Raw genomic sequence first — 16,591 nt, 5'->3', positions numbered from 1 at the left:
AAATTGGTAGAATCCTAGCCTATAAAGTAGCAGAAGATAGAGCAGATACTTTAATTTCTAATATCCGAGGACAAGGGAACAAATTATATAGCCAGCCACAAGATATACTCGATCAATTTGCTGAATATTACAGAAACTTATATACTCCAGATAGCCCTGCCGATATAGGATTAATTGAGGAATATGTAGAAGAATACCCAGTGAATACAGGGAACTTATTAGGCTTGGGCGCACTTTCTAACGTCATATCACTGATCGAATTACAACAGGCTATCAATTCTCTACCAACAGGGAAAGCGGCAGGAGAGGACACGATACCCCTGGAACTCTATAAAATTTGTAGCCAGAATTAGAACAGCTACTATTAGAAGTTATACAATCGATTGGACTAAATGGAATGGCTCCAAAATCCTGGAACAGGACAAAAATAATCTTCTTTTTAAAAAAAGGCAAACCTGATTGTCCCATTCAGCTCCAGCTCACAGGAGCTGAAAATGACAGCTTATGCTGACGACATTGCTGTATATACCACGGGCATTGCCAAAGCACTGAAAAGGAATCTATATCGAGGCTGGGAAATTTGGGAAGGTGTCAGGCTATAAGCTTAACCGTCAGAAGACGCAAGTCTTAGCGAATTACTCCCCCACTGTCCCTATTCCCGAGATCTGCAAAGAGGCCACGTATTTAGGGGTTAAATTAACAGCTAGTCTACAAGATATTAATAATATAAACTATAATGATTTGACCAAAAAAACTACTCTTATTTTGAAAAACTGGAACAAATTACCTTTAAATATGATCAGTAGAATAAACCTTATTAAAATGAAAGTCCTACCAAAATTTGTATACCTATTCCGATCTATTCCACTGGCAATAAATAATAAATTCTTTCAACATCTAGACGGGCTCTTGAGTAGCTTTATATGGGGCTACAAAAGGGCCAGAAGGTCATTAAAAATATTGAAAAATAACTTAAATAAAGGAGGGCTGAATGTCCCAGATTTTAAACTATATTTTTGGTCCTCGTTTTTTTACTCGCATACGTTCTCTATTGCATGGAGATAGAACTCTTTTCTTTCACTCTTTTATGTTGAAACAAGACTCATTATTTTTCTTGCTCAGAATCAATGACCCGAATTACTACAAAAGGGTAAGATTTAAGTCTGCTAGAGATATCGTTAGGATTTGGGATAATATATTAAAATTCTGCAAAACAACCTTCTATCACCCAAAACTTCCGTTGTGGGGTAACCCAGGTCTCCCGGCTATCTTTACAGATCCTATCACTAACAGCTGGGCCTCTTTTGGGATTAAGACTTTGGAGGATCTATACGGTTCGCAGGGGTTTTTAGATTTTAATACACTCAAGCAGTTGTATGATTTACCGGAAGCTTCAAGGTCCAAATACATGCAAATCCATGATTATTTGATCAACAAAAAAAAGATACAAAATATTTCTGAATGTGATATCTGGACATGTCTTTACTCAAACAAGAATAAATCAGTTATTAGCGAATCTTATAAAATACTCAGCATGTTTAGAACTAACGATAGTGATAAACTGGCCGTGAAATGGAGTACTCAACTAAATTTAAATATCACTCCTAATCATATAGAGCACTCCCTTGTCAATATAAACAATCTTGTACGCTCATCTAGCCTCCGGCTACAACAATACAGAACAACCTGTATGCTATACTACACACCTGAAAGAATTGCCAAATGGTCCTCGAACCCCTCTTTTAGTAGTCGTACTAAATGCCCCAAATGCTCGATAGAAGCAGCTAATTTAGCTCATATCTTGTACTCCTGCCCCAAACTCAAGATCTTTTGGGGCGATATACTGAGTGTACTTAGACTAAAAAACATTTCACTTCCTGCCATTACGGCTGCCTCGGTCCTACTAGATCTCAACCCTTCTTCATCTCCACAATCATCCCTAATTACTATACTTTTTTCATGCGCCAAACTAATTCTGGCCAGGGCTTGGATAGATCCAGAACCACCGACGGTTTGGAAGTGGTGGACTTTAGTAACAGAAATTCACGCTATGGAGCTAGCTTTAGCAAATCTCAGGGGAACACGTTCATTGATTAAATTTAATAGAATCTGGGGCACTTTTTTAGATTAAAAACTTTATATTGTTATAATTTTGTATGATTGCTAAACCTCCCTGGTTTAATTCTGTAAATGGAACTCCTTTTTTACCGTGTTTTTTACATCAGAATTATTTTGTCTATAGTATTTATAATTTACTGGTTTCTTAATATATACATTTGCATGAATTTATCTATGAACTTTTGCTGTTTTCGTCTTATTTTGCCATCCTGCTAACATCAATAAAAATATTTAAAAAAAGGAAACTATTTGCACCAAGCTGCAGGAGATCAGCATAAAATATATGAGGTTGGAGATATGGCAGGGAAACTTCTGGCCTGGCTCGATAAGAGGGAGCAAGCCAGTCGGTGGATCGCATAGCTATGCACAGATGATAACAAAACCGTAACCGACCCCCAGGAAATAGTGAATAGATTAGCCAAACACTACCAACAGGTGTACACACCAACATCCTCAACAACGATCAAGGAAGCACAAGCCTTCCTTAAAGATATTAAAATGCCACACTGACCCCAGGAGCGGCCTTGACATTCGAAGCTGGCCTCACCACGGATGAACAGCAATTAGCTATGGGAGCGATACAGTCAGGGAAAGCAGTGGGGCCTAACGGCATTCCAATTGAACTCTACAAAAAATCTGCTAATACTATTGCACCACACCTTCTCAATATGTATGTGGCCAGCCTGGAAGCGGGGGAACTCCCGCGAGATCAGCGTACTGCCACCATAGTGACGATCCATAAACCTGAAAGCCTGCTGAGGAATGTACCTCATATCGACCTATATCATTAATTAATGCAGAGGCCAACATTCTTGCTAAACTCCTGGCAGCTTGATTGACCCCTCATCTCACCGCCCTAATACACCCGGACCAATCCGGCTTCATGCCGAATAGGAGTACGGCCCTTAATCTGAGACGTCTACATGGCGTAATAGCACATGTACCATTTATTCAGGAAGCTGTGGATATCCTCTCCCTAGACACTAGTATGGCTTTTGATATGGTTGAGTCGCTCTTTCTCTTTGCAGTCCTGAAACATTTAGGATTCGGCCTTAAGTTTTGTGCCTGGGTACAACTACTATACACAAAGCCCCTAGCTCATGTAACGCAAACAGCCACATATCGGAGGACTTCCCGCCAGTGGGTGGGGAGCGTGTCAGGGTTGCCCCCTCTTACCACTTCTGTTTGCCCTTGTTCTGGAACCATTGGCCACGTGGATTAGGTGGAAACCGACTATCCGCTGGCTGAACTGGGCAAGGGGTTGGGAGGACCGCATCTCCTTATATGCCGATGATATGCTGTTATATATGGTATCTCCCAGACAATCCATCCTTGTGCTCCTGAATATCTGTGATTTATATGGTCAGGTTTCTGGATACACCATCAATTGGACCAAGTCAGTTCTGTATGTAATCCATGGCCCACCACTGCAACTCCCAAGGGGGTGTAATTTACAGATCGCAAAGGGGGCTTTAAATATTTAGGAATCCATATCACACCGCTGTCGGAAAACTTTATCCAAAAAAAACGTATGCCACCCCAGGAACATCTCAAACGTGATGCACTACATCTGCAGTCACTGCCGTTGACACTGCTTGGGAAAGCGGCACTGTTTGAGAAGATGTAGTTTCCCAGGTTCCTTTATGTCCTGGAGAATACCCCGTTTTTTGTTCCACCAAGCTACTTCAAGGGGATTGCGGCCGAAGTCTCTTATTTACTTTGGCGGAACAAACCTCCATGCATCGCCATGGATACATTAGTCAGTGACTGGTACCATGGGGGCATATCACTTTCAAATATACAATTATATTATTTGGTGTCGCAGTTGAAGTTACTTAATCAATTGATACATGCCCCGCAAATAGATCCCGGGTTTAGAGTGGACAGACATGTGTTGGGGAGGTGGGCATAATGAGGGCACCATACACTAAAAACAGACTACCACACTAGTTGGACCCACGCACACACAGTCCAGGTTTGGTACATGGCCCTTAGGTAACTTGTTTGGGATGGATTTATAATTCAGCTCACCCGACTCTGGGAACTGCAACGACTTGGAAGCTATCCTGCTACTGAGGACCCCAGCCTAGCGGCTTCCTCTCTAAATTGATTGCATGTACTTTAGGTACACTCCAGATTGGTTACTGGGTTGCCCTTGTGAGTCCCTAGTATATGGTACCTTAGGTACTAAGGGCATAGGTTCCCCAGAGGCATACCAGGGGCTGAAGCATGTATTATGCCACCCCTGGGAAGCCTTCCAAAATGGCACCACAGGTCTGCTACTGCAGCCTGGTTAAGGTGGTGCATGCACCACTTACTAAGATATAGGTTATCTATATCTACCTTTAATCACTGACACATATGATCCTATAAGTCACTTCTATGGCAGGCCTTATCAATCCTGAAGGCAGAGTGTTTGGTTTTGTGTGAGAGGGTGCCCATGCATGAGCAGGACCCCTCTGCTACTTTCGGAATCTATTCTCTGAAGCTGTTCTGTGATGCAGCCAGACCATATACTCTTAAGTGCATTATAACCTTGCGGTAAATGCTAACTTTGGTATGGCTGCATGGAAACATGTCGTGTTTGGTGTCAAACACTTTGGAATCCTACCCCCTACCAGTCCTGGCGGCAGGGGTAGAATTCCACCCTTATAGAGGGAGAGACATGTACACACTGGTCTAACCGGTAATAGTTTAAAAGAGCCCTGGCATCACAAAATGGATGCCACAGCCACAGTAACGAGTCTGACCTCCTACTGCTAGATGAAACTCCGGCAGGGGAAGCCTGGACAATAGGTTTCCTGTCACAGGGAGGTGTAACCATCTCCCAGACAGGCTTTAGTATATTGGGGCTGGGTGGGTGCATTCAGAGAATGCTTTTGAGACAGTGCTGGGGCACACTTGGTGTCCCTGTGCATACCCCAGTTCAAACCGGTTACAGGGGCACTCAGCTCTGCTCTGGCACGAAACTGGACAAAGGGAATGGGTGTAACCACCCCTCTTCCCAGACCCTCCCATAGGTGGGTCCCCAGGGTATGTCCAACCGCCTTTCTTAGTATAAGTATGGGACCCCAGTCCTTAGGACTTCAGATTACACCTGGATGAAAGTCTGCAACATATATCCTGGAACTTCGACATTCTACACAAATAGAAGACGGAAGAATCTCCCTTCGGGTCAAGGAGTGACTCCCCTGCTCAAATAGGCACCAAAGAAGCATCTTGCCGGTCTGCATTTCTGAGGCTCCCGCAGGACCCTAAAGTACTTGTGACTCAGGACATGGACTTCCAGACTTCCCACAGGCCGACACGAGAACCGGAACTTCTGGACACCGTGCACATTTGCAAGTGCATCAACTTCCCGAGCTTTCCGAAGTTGTGCGTTGAGCTACTTGTAGTCCAAGCACCAAGCACCATTTGCACTGAAGATTGTGGCCTACACTCCACGAGTGTTCCGTGGGCCCGCTTCTAGCATTTCCGCTCGAGGCTCCTTCACGATCCATGGTCAATCAACTGGTGGGTCACCACAAAGGTAACTCTACTGTTTCTTGGAATTTCCTAATTGCTTCATGCATGCCTTGACTTCCCACCAAGTGATGAGTCCCTCAGGCCTTGCTAGACTGCTCCAAAGCCATCTTTGCTTTCTACATGGGTTGCTGTTGCCAAGGCTTGCTGAGTCCAATCTGGATACCAACACCGCAGCACTCGACATGCCTCCTGGTCCTCGTGGCTGAAGAGTCAAGCTTCACCTTCTTCATCTGAAAGCACCCGACATCAGTGGGCATCCGCTCATCGCCTTCCTGGTCACTGGCAAGTGACCCAGACTCTGTCCCCTCTGCTTTCAGGTTCTTCAGATCTCCGATCCACCCTTGGATCCACCCGGACCCTCTCAACTTGGTCGCCATCAGCACTTTGCAGCAGATCTCCATTGAAATCGACGATGAAACCCAACACCAAAAGACACCTATGCACCAGGCTTCCCTGGGTGAGGTAACTTGAGTACTCCGGTGCTCCAGTGTGTATTGACTCTAGAACTGCCTAGTTCTAAAGGGGTTTGCTCTAAGTCCTCTTCTAAGTGTCCTTCATCTTTAAAATTCCAACCACGACTTTCCCCATAGGAGCTAATGGTGATTCGCGGCTGTGTTTAGACACTGCACACGTCCCCCGTGGGACCCCTGTGTCACTACCTTGGATGGTTCCTGGTGGCCCCAGCAGTTCTAAAGGCTCTAGGCCTTGTATCCATGTCAGTCGTGGTTCTTATACCACTTTCTTAATATATGGTTTGGTACGCCCATCGGGCTCAATGTCTATCGTGCTAGTTTACTGTGTGCTAAATAAGTTTATTGAATCTACTTTTGCCTCTAGCCTCATAACAAGACTGGAGGGATGTGTTTTTAGAATAAATACATATATTTTATATATATATACCTGGTGTGATTCTCCTTTCATTTGGTCATTCATGAGATTATAGACTGGTAAAACAAGCTGGTTTACATTCCTTCAAGACTTAGACTGAAGGCTGCTCTCCACAGCTACCACTAGGATAGCTTTCTAAATAGGTTGTCTTTAAATCTACCATAGATAAGGGTAGTTTGGACTGGTGCAAGGTGCCCAGTAGAATAGTGGACAGCATTTGCCAGGCCAACTTCTCACAGGTACCACACTTTCAGAGGCCTCTCCCCTGGAGGATAGGTTACTGACAGACTACATGGTCAAGAAGGCCACTTCCCTCACTTACTGCAAACTCATTAACAATCTGCCAGATTCCATGACACCCTTACGTGTAAAATGGTCTAACGAATTGGGGGAATTAGACAACGCAGACTGGCTAGAGGGGCTGGTATCCCCACGCGAGGTAGCGATATCCTCCAGACTAAGACTGGTTACAACTGAAGATACTACATCACAGGTACTATACCAGAGTGACACTACACAGAATACACAACAACACAGAATACACACAACTTGTCGTCACCATTGATAAAAAGTGCCCAGACGCAGATTTGCGTTTCCGGGCCTGTCTCTCCGATGTATTCCAATGGTTGAATAAAAACCACTTGAGGTGTAACAGCGCAAAGACTGAAATCATACCGCTAGGTAAAAATCTATCTTTCTGCCCGAAGGACTGGTGGCCCATAGGATCAGAGGCCCCACCCAGTGCAGTATCTTCTGCACGGAACCTGGGCGTGCAATTCGATTCTTCCCTCTCCTTTGACGATCACGTCAGGATTACTGCCGGTCGTTGCTTCGGTCTGATCAAATCCTTAAAGAAATTCTTTGACTTCCTCCCCATTGCAGCCAGAAAATCAGTCGCGGTAGCCTTAATACTCTCCCGACTTGATTACTGCAATGGATTAATGGCTGGAGTGAAAAGATCCACCCTGAGGAAGCTTCAGAGCATACAACACGCAGCCGCCAGATTGGTCCTGAAACTTCCCAGAAGGTCATCGGCCTCAGCTGCATTAAATTCCCTCCACTGGTTACCATTCATAAAAGAATTCTCTTTAAACTCTTACTTACTGTCTTCAAATCCATGAAAGGCACAGGGCCTCATTACCTTGCAAAACGCTTCACCTGTTACAACCCCACACGATGTTTGAGATCCTCTGGGACAAATCTAATAAGGATCCCCAGGTTCAAGTATAAAACTAGGGGTGGGAAAACCTTTACCATTCTGGCAGCAAGGGCATGGAATAACTTACCCGTCAATTTTAGACTAATTGAAAAAGAGAGTACTTTCAGAAAACTCCTCAAGACATGGGTGTATCAACAATCTGACTCCTCTGTACTGGCAGCCATTTAGCTACAGATCCTCATCACGTATCCTCCATCACATATCCACTTCATGCATGCTCAGCGCCAAGATGCTCCTTCCGGAGTGAAAGTTTGCGCTTTATAAAAACTCATAAATATCAAAAAAAATAGGGGGTGCCGACAATTTGCTTTTCCTGAGGAACTGTGGGGCGGATGGCAGGTTCTACCATACAATGTGGCAGTGCCCACCAATAGTGCCCTACTGGGCAGGGGTCCAGTGAGCTGTTTCTCAAGTGGGTGGAGTTTCAGTCCTGCCAGAGCCCAAAAGATGTCTGTTAAGTATTTGGGAACCCACGGATCTCAATCATGCATTTCAAGGTTGGGCGCCGCTTGGGATGCTGTTCGCTAAGCATAATATAGCCAAATTCTGGGGCTCACAGTCCATTCCGACTCTTCATGACTGGGGCAGAGATATGGATGGGGCAATGGTGGCAGAGAAGGCGACGTATGTAAGACAGGGGTGCCCCAAAAAGTGGGAAAGAATATGGAATAAGTACAGAGTGGCTATTTGTACTCCTCCTCTGACTGCATCTGACATGGTTTCTGATTGAGGGAGGTGGGTGAGAAATGGTGACTTGTAACTTTCTGCCTAACTTACTGTAATGACTGTTTTGCTGTAATGCTTATGCCAATACAAGATGAGACGTGAAAAGTTTATCCTGCTTCAGTCTGTAACCGCTTTATTTGCCCTGTCATCAATAAACAGAGTTTAAAAAAGAAAAACGTGGTGTAGTTATTAGCAAGCAAAAATAGAAGGTATTCCTGTCAATGGGAATCCTAACTATAACTGCAGAGTGGCTACTGCCGCTCTGTTATATATATGTACATATCAATATACATATACCATTGTGTAGTTATAGTTAGGACCAGGTTTCCATAAATATGGGATTTTTGGTTTCTTAATAACTTTAGCAACATTTGAAAACTCTTCAGAAAGCTTTCCCAAAAAAGGTTCATACAGCTCAGCTCCCTCCTGGAAAGTTTGGAGGTGATCTGTCTAGTGTAGTCTAAGGAAAGGGAAGGGTAGTGGTCCCCAAATGTGTTTTTTACTCATGCATTTCCCCATAGGGACTTTAGACGCAGCCACAGCCAAAACTTGCCTTTGACCCAGAGAGTTTGCTTATGTGACATGGTGTAAATGTGTGCAGTAGTTTTTAAGGTTTAAAATGTATAAAATCTAGTGACGCAGTATGGTCACATTTCTTTCACGAAGTCCCTCGGTACCACAAGCTGAAAACGTGATATGATCTGCTAGTATTCTACTCCCACTGTAATGCTGTAGTACAGTCTGAAGAGAAAGTTGTGCATGCCATTTTATGACTGGGGGACTCAGTTCCCATATTGCAGAAAACAAATAAAAATAAGGAATAAGTGGGCAGAGTAGTGGTACCCTGACCCCAGGCCCTTGTTGGGGGCCATATTCGTGTTATGATATTACTTACAAAAGTAAAAAGACCTAGGGGCAGATTTATGAAGGCCTTGCGCCGCCGGTGCGTCACTTTTTCCCATGCAAGGCCTTCATAAATCTGCCCCCTAATTTTTGTGAAACCGCGGCACCAGGGTACTACCACCGGCTCAGTACAGCCCCTGTGTAAAACCAGGACTTGCATTCTCAGTTCAGCCTCTTGATTAGCTCCACCCAACAAATAAGTCCGGGATCCACAACAAATTAAAATCTTCAAAACAGACTACAGGGTATTCCAAAGGACATGAATAACATAGCCTTTATTCTCTTGTATTTAGCAAAATAAGTAATCATTTAATCAGTGGAAACAACCAGTTTATCTCTAATTTGCACATGCTGTGGATCAGTTTGTGAAGGTATTTGACCGTCCACATGCAATAAAGAATGGTCATTTTAGATTGTTAAATTTAAAAGAAGGAAATAAAGTAATTGTTTTATATATTACACATTTTCAGCAACTCAGGGCAGAAATGTATTGTACCAAGGAGGCAGTAGGAGCAGCCTTCTGTTATGATCTCAGAGGTGATTTAAAGACACCTTTGCCCTTGTGACAAATAGCCGTACTAGATAAGACGAGTTATGAAGATCGTCTCTGCATGTAGAACATTGTGATTAGAAGAATGAGAACACTGCAAAGAATAGAAACTGTGGGGTATATTGAAGAGAATGTTGCGTCATTTGTGCACCACGCAGTGTGGTATATGTGAAGCGACCTTCTAAATCATATTTTTGAAGCCACACAAAGCCATTTTGCGTGGCTTTGAATGGCTTCAGAAATCTGAAGTAAGGCAACGCAGTGCAAATTGCTGTGTTGCCTTAGTGTGCTCAAGGGTGGCATTCTATGGACATTGTGGTCGGTGTTCCCATGCAAATCCCATGGTTTTTGACGTATTTCTAGATTTACAAGACTTGTAAACCTGGACTTCCTGATGAAGCTAACTTAGTAACTATTTTAGAATGGCGCTGGCAGCTTGCCGGCGCCATTCTAAAAAAAGACAGGAGAGGGGCAGAGGGCAGAAGGGTACAACAACGAGTGGGGCAGAGGGCAGAAGGGCACAAAAACGTGTGAGGCAGAGGGCAGAATGGCACAAAAACGAGGAGGGCAGAAGGGCACAACGACGAGTGGGGCAGAGGGCAGAAGGGCACAAAAACGAGTGGGGCAGAGGGCAGAAGGGCACAAAAACGTGTGAGGCAGAGGGCAGAATGGCACAAAAACGAGGGGGGCAGAAGGGCACAACAATGAGCGATCTCGCACAAAAAAAACCCGCGAACACGCAAAGCACCCCGCGAACATGCAAATCGCCCCGCGAACAGGCAAAAAAAAAAATTCCCACAAATTTGCGAATTTTGCGGATCGCGAATTTGCAAATTCGTGAATCGCAAATTCGCTAAATTCTCCCATACTTACAGACTATTCACATGTCGTCATAGCAGGCGCTCAACCTCCTGTGATACTTGTTGTTGGAATTGTAGTCAACAACAAGGAGCTGACATCCTCTTGAAACCCGGCTCTTGCCCCCTGTGCTTGTCACACCTACTTTCAAGCTCCACTTCGGTGGCTGTTGGAAATCATAGACTCACACCCCCACTCCCTCCCCCCCGCCAAATCTCCCTAAAATACGTGCCATGGGGCCATGGGTGCAGCCCTACTGACCACAATGGCTTTGAGCTCTGTGCTGGAGTGTCTCCTGTTACCCCTAGGGCATGGGCTCTGTCTGACACCAGCTTGAATCCAACAGTTAATTGTTGTGAATGTATCTACGCCCGGCATTTTACGCTTTACTAGATGGACCACTCTGCAAGTTGCCTGGTGAAAGGACCTCTGAGTTGAGCTGGGGTGTGAATGGTGTGTAGTGCTTCCCTTGCTTACAAACCGCATTGGTTATGGGGTCTTCCCTAGTGCCTTACCGCCGTACTTCCTCTGTTGTGACTAGAACCAGACCTCAGAGTGCATGGAACAGGCAGCTGCTAAAGCAACATAACCACAGTTACAATAAAGCGAGACGAGAAGAAACACATAAAATAGCACATTTCCTGTAGCACCAGACACTGTGCCACCACCTGTTAACCATGCAGATGGCTAATGCGTCAAAGGCAGCAACTTGGTTCGTAGTTCAAGAAAACGCTCCCAGTGACCAGAGGAACACACCAGAGCAAGGAGACAAAAGCACACTTAGGGAACGGCTAGACATGGCCATTTCCTATATATATATAAAAAAAATACTTTTTACGGCATAGAGTGTTGCATAAATTATGCAAATAAGAAGCAGAGAACTCTGTTAGTTCCAAAGTTTAGGTGGAAAGCAGCTCCTGTATAGAGCACCCTACAACACCAGCGACACTCTGAATTTGTTCTCATCAGATGTCTGCTTTTGACAGAAAAGGTTAAAGTGACTGACATTATAATTAGATGTTGATCAAAACTAACATGTAGAAACCAGATAAACACTGACCTTTATGCTACGATTTACTGATCTAACTATAACTTGCATCCCCGCTATGCACTGATTATGACCTCACAGAACACTTCGCTTTTGACATGTGAAATGACATTATTGATAAAACCACTGATGACAATGAATGCAAAAGAATTTTGGTGCAGTATTTGGAAGGGCTGTGTTTCGGGCATCCCTTCCAAATACCAAATCAGTATTAGATGTATCAAAGGTTTGCAAACGTAATTCTGGCATCAAACGTTTGAAGGTTTACTGACCACCAAGAGAGAGTGGTAACTCACGGGCAAAAGGAGAAGTGTCCCCTATGGGCCATTGCAAACTCTCACAGAAACGTTTTTAAAAAGTTTGTGTGACGCATCCCTCTTTCTGTTAATTAAAATTGACTATATTTGTTTAAAAAAAATATACTTTATTTTAAAACTGTCACAGACATGGTCATCTGCTGATCTTTGCAGACCTCCCACCATCCCTGTGATTGTGGCTAATCGGATTGAGTGACAATTTGCGTCCTACCTAATGAATATTAATTAGGTAGGTCAGCCTGCAACTCAATCGAATTCAGAATTGTGCAAACTTATTGGCTGAAAAAATACTTGTCACAAATCGAACAGTTATTGTGACCAGTATGATAGTACACCTTTCCCAATAAGCATAGACACTTGTCCTATGGTAAGTGCATATTTCTTGCCAATTCATACTGTGTCTGGGCCAGGCAGTCCCCAATAGTGTAATTGATCAGTCTACTTCACTCACCAAACTGAGCAGATCACTCTCCATGATTTATTGTAAAATTATTATGATTAGGTTATTATATAAATACTGTAGGCCTTCCGTGTCATGTACAAGTAGTTAAGGGGCATATTATAAAGAACGACGTTCAATTATCGCTAAAGCGGATATAATGAGCTTGATAATAGGCCCTTGTGAATTCCCTTAGAAGCCCAGGTTCGGGTGTGAACCTCGGCTACGATTGGAATTCACAAGGGCATATTATCAAGACCATTATCGCCGCTTTAGCTGCAGTTTTCTGCCACTAAAGCGGCGATAATTTTAACGCCATTCTTGATAATATGCCCCTACGTTCCTTTAGATAGCCCTACAAGGCCACCTGCATTGTTGCTGGTCCTAACCAGGTGTTCCAGGCCCGAACCAGTGTTGAACTTGCCAACAGTCTCATCTATACAATGAGCTTCGATCTCGACCACCGATTCGTCTTTTTGCTCAGGTTCTTCTTGTGGGTGTCCATCACTTAGTTTAATTTGAGAATGAAGTCTACAGGACATCCCATTAACTCCCATTGCTTCTACCCATACATTAAGCCCCAATCCTGGGACTCACTTCCCACTTCGCGTTGCCATGGCTTTATAAGCATGATGTACCAGTAATCGAAGTGGAGGTTCTATGAGGATATGATAGGGTCCCCAGTTTTGCATAATGCTCATGAAAGCAGCATTTCTCAGATGCGTGTTTTATTTCTTCCCTTTGTTTGGTGCATTTATATAGTGTTAACCTAGCAAAAGGAGTAGCAAAGCACAGTGGGTAGCACAAGGGGCGCGGGTTATTAGGGGTGGTTTACAGCTGGGAGAGGATGTGTAGATGTGTGAGTGGGTGGGTTATTTAGTCGCACTTGTATCAGCCAATGACAAAGCAGGAAACTAAATAAACACTTCATTTAGGATGATAAAGGTTTTACCATGTAGGCTTGAGCAATCAATGGGTGAGAGGAAATGATCTTGTACAGTGGGGTGGACGATGTGGCATGGGAGGGATTGTTAGATCCTTTGTAAAACTCAATTTTGATAGGATTGAGTCTTATGCATGTCAGATTCCAATAACATAGATATCTATGTGTCTTCAACTTATTGACAGAGAGTGGTGGCATCCTGTCTTCCTTATGCACCACATAAACCATATATAATAGATTTGCATAGGACACTCCTTCCTTGCGTTTTAAGACGTTTAGTAGATCACATGCTCATGAGAAACAGATAAACCAGTGAAGCTCCATAAAACACATTATATGTATTGGTCACCAATTTGTGGCCTATGAATAAAATTGGAAACATTTGTGTTGCATGGAGTTGTTCAGGGTATTATTGTCCCACTGACTGGTTTTGCTGTTGAAATCCTTTAGCTGGAGGCCATCCACGACAAGGAAAACTCCCTGCAGATCAAGGGCATTTGCTTTTGAGAAACAAACTTCTGATTCCAGGGTTTATTAATGAAAAAACACAAATCGTTCAGAGCGCGCCTTGATACCTCAGCCGGCCCAGCATGCATTTCAGCGACAATGCTCCCATCTTGCTAGCGGGACCGTTTCTGCAAAAATTATCCCATCAAGCCCTCAGTTTGCTACTGTATTCTGTTTAATGCTGTCGTTTACCCAGTTTCCATTTTTGACAGATAATTAAACAGAGGCTCTGGTACATCGAGTGATTTGGCCAATTTCATTATGAGGAGAACCTAGAATTATCATTTAACTTTATTATTTCACACTATTATTCCCCGCCATTTCTCAGGCGAGTTGGACGAAAGCAGCATAATAGCAATGCAATGCTTAAATATATATTGAGTGGGATGGGTGAAGGAAGGTCTTGTATTAATTTGTATCCTGCTTATCACAGGCCATTGGATCTTATCTGGATTGATGCCTCGTCCTTTATGTAAACCCGGATATATTTATTTATTTTATGTATTTAATGCGATTTTATATAGCGCGAACTTTACCCGAAGGTGTCAGAGCGCTTTTCATAAGAACCAGTTGCAAAACATAAGGACTTAAGATTACATGCGTTACATAAAAGATACAAATAGAAAAAATTGCAAATGTACAAGATGTAAAGTCACACAAGGAAGAGATACAAACAGAAAGAAAAATTGCAAATGTACAAATAGTAAAGTCACTCAAGGAAGAGATACAAATGGAAATACTCTAGGAGTCACATAGGAATGGTAGAGAGTACAAAGGTCTACTGCATATACTAGTGATTAGAGTTATCTCTATATACATATATACGCATAGTAGATTTTCTCAGGTCAAGACCCCAAAAAAACCCATAAAAGCAGAGTTGCATTAAGTGGGGAGGCAGTCACAGCACCAATAGAGGGTGGGAGGGATACAAGGGTGTGGAGAAAAGGCAAATCAGAAAAGGGAAGAAACATTTGAGATCTTCAAGGGGGAAACGAGGGAAATGGTTAAAGGACGAGGGAATGGACAAGATGGCGGGTTAGGGTCCAGAGAAAGGCGGCCAAGAGCCGCAGCAAAATGGCGGCCAGGACAAAAGAAAAAGTAAAGAAGTCCATGAGAGTCTGTGGCGTAGTTTCTTTCGTTCGAATGTGGCTGCAGGGCTGCTGCCTGCATCCAGGACCCCGCTGCTTTGTTTTGGGGAGGGGTGTGTGTGCCCCGAGGACCGCTCTGCACGGGCCCTCTCTGCTGGCCCAGAATTGCGGGGGTTATTGTAACTGTGCACGCATGTGATGCATTGGCCTTGTTTTGGTTTGCTAATGTCGTTCTTTTCTGTTTAACTGAGGGAGTTACTTTAACGTGCATAGATGCAAACTGGTGTGGCAGAAAATGTAATTCAATTTAACAGTGAAGAAAAAGTAAAAGGGTACATAGTGAGAAACAACTAAAAAATAAATAGATAGGAGTCGTGAAAAAGAGGTAAAAACAAAGATAAATAATAGAGAAAATAAAGAAGTTAAAGAGAAACAAAAAAGAAAACAGTTAAAGAAAGAGAAAGAAAGAAAAAGAGACGAGAGGAATGAACATAAAGGAAATACATTGCATGAAGAAATAGCAATATGGAATTACCTTGTAACACGGCCAGTTGAAAGAAGCCGAGAGCCATTAATATTCTCCCGAGTATCATTTTGGGCACAAACATGGAGAGCAGAGACATCCGGAAAGCAAAGATTTAGGGCCGATGCTTGAAATGACGCCACTTTGTCCATATACCTCCTTCCCACTCTGTCTCACTCTCGTTACTATTTTTATCTTGTAAATCGATAGTACTTCAATCTGTCGTCCTCCTCATTCACTCTCGGACTCTGCGCACGTGCAGGTGACAGTCTGAGGCTCTTACCCACTCACGACCCGATGCCATGGCCTTGTGTGAATACTCTTGGAAATGATGCCCTGGTACATGCCAACCTGCAAGCGTGGGCCTCGACGCCTCCTTCCTTCAAGTAACTTGAAGCTCACAGGTGTGCGGCTTGTTACAGTTCAAACAGGAAACCAGGACAGGCTGGGGGAGGGTTTTGGTTTTGGCTTGATATGAATTCACGCTTTGGTAGCTCACCTGAAAAGAGCCTAACCATGTATTACAAGTAACTTACAACGTTTTGCCTTACCACAGCTATTATGCATTTTCTCACTACTGTCAAATAATATTTCTATTTGCTGTATTATGCAGTGGCAGACTTTCCTTCCAGCTCCTCCAGCTGGTAGAGAATACATAATTAGAGGCCAGAGCCACCAACCCAGAAACGGGGAACCAGATTCCATCCCAATCTGTGCCCCAATATAATAAAGTGCTCAATTTACTAATGCCTCAAAAATGCGTCCTGTAATCGGGTACGTATACAAAAACGTTCTTATATTAAAAAGGCTTACTACTCCGTGTCCCCATAGATACTGCGGTATGTCAGCCGAGGTCCATACTAACTATATTTGAAGACACTTGGACACACACACACATTACAATGAGGAGAGCAACATCAAGTTCAGAGCTGACTTAAG

At 43.6% G+C, this 16,591-nt stretch overlaps 1 protein-coding gene across 1 annotated transcript in view; it reads right to left on the bottom strand.

The window, feature by feature from the left end:
* Positions 1-16,060, bottom strand: part of CD28 (CD28 molecule) — a 177,894-nt gene extending 161,834 nt beyond the window's left edge. Inside the window, exon 1 of the mRNA XM_086958562.1 lies at positions 15,665-16,060. Within this exon, the coding sequence (XP_086814688.1) occupies positions 15,665-15,752 (88 nt within the window). The 5' untranslated portion in view covers positions 15,753-16,060. The remainder of the gene's footprint in view (positions 1-15,664) is intronic.
* Between the last annotated feature and the right edge of the window lie 531 nt (positions 16,061-16,591).

This window comes from Lissotriton vulgaris, chromosome 2_1, assembly GCF_964263255.1.
Source record: "Lissotriton vulgaris chromosome 2_1, aLisVul1.2, whole genome shotgun sequence".
Classification (NCBI taxonomy): domain Eukaryota; kingdom Metazoa; phylum Chordata; class Amphibia; order Caudata; family Salamandridae; genus Lissotriton; species Lissotriton vulgaris.
This window is presented reverse-complemented; position numbering and strand designations above follow the sequence as displayed.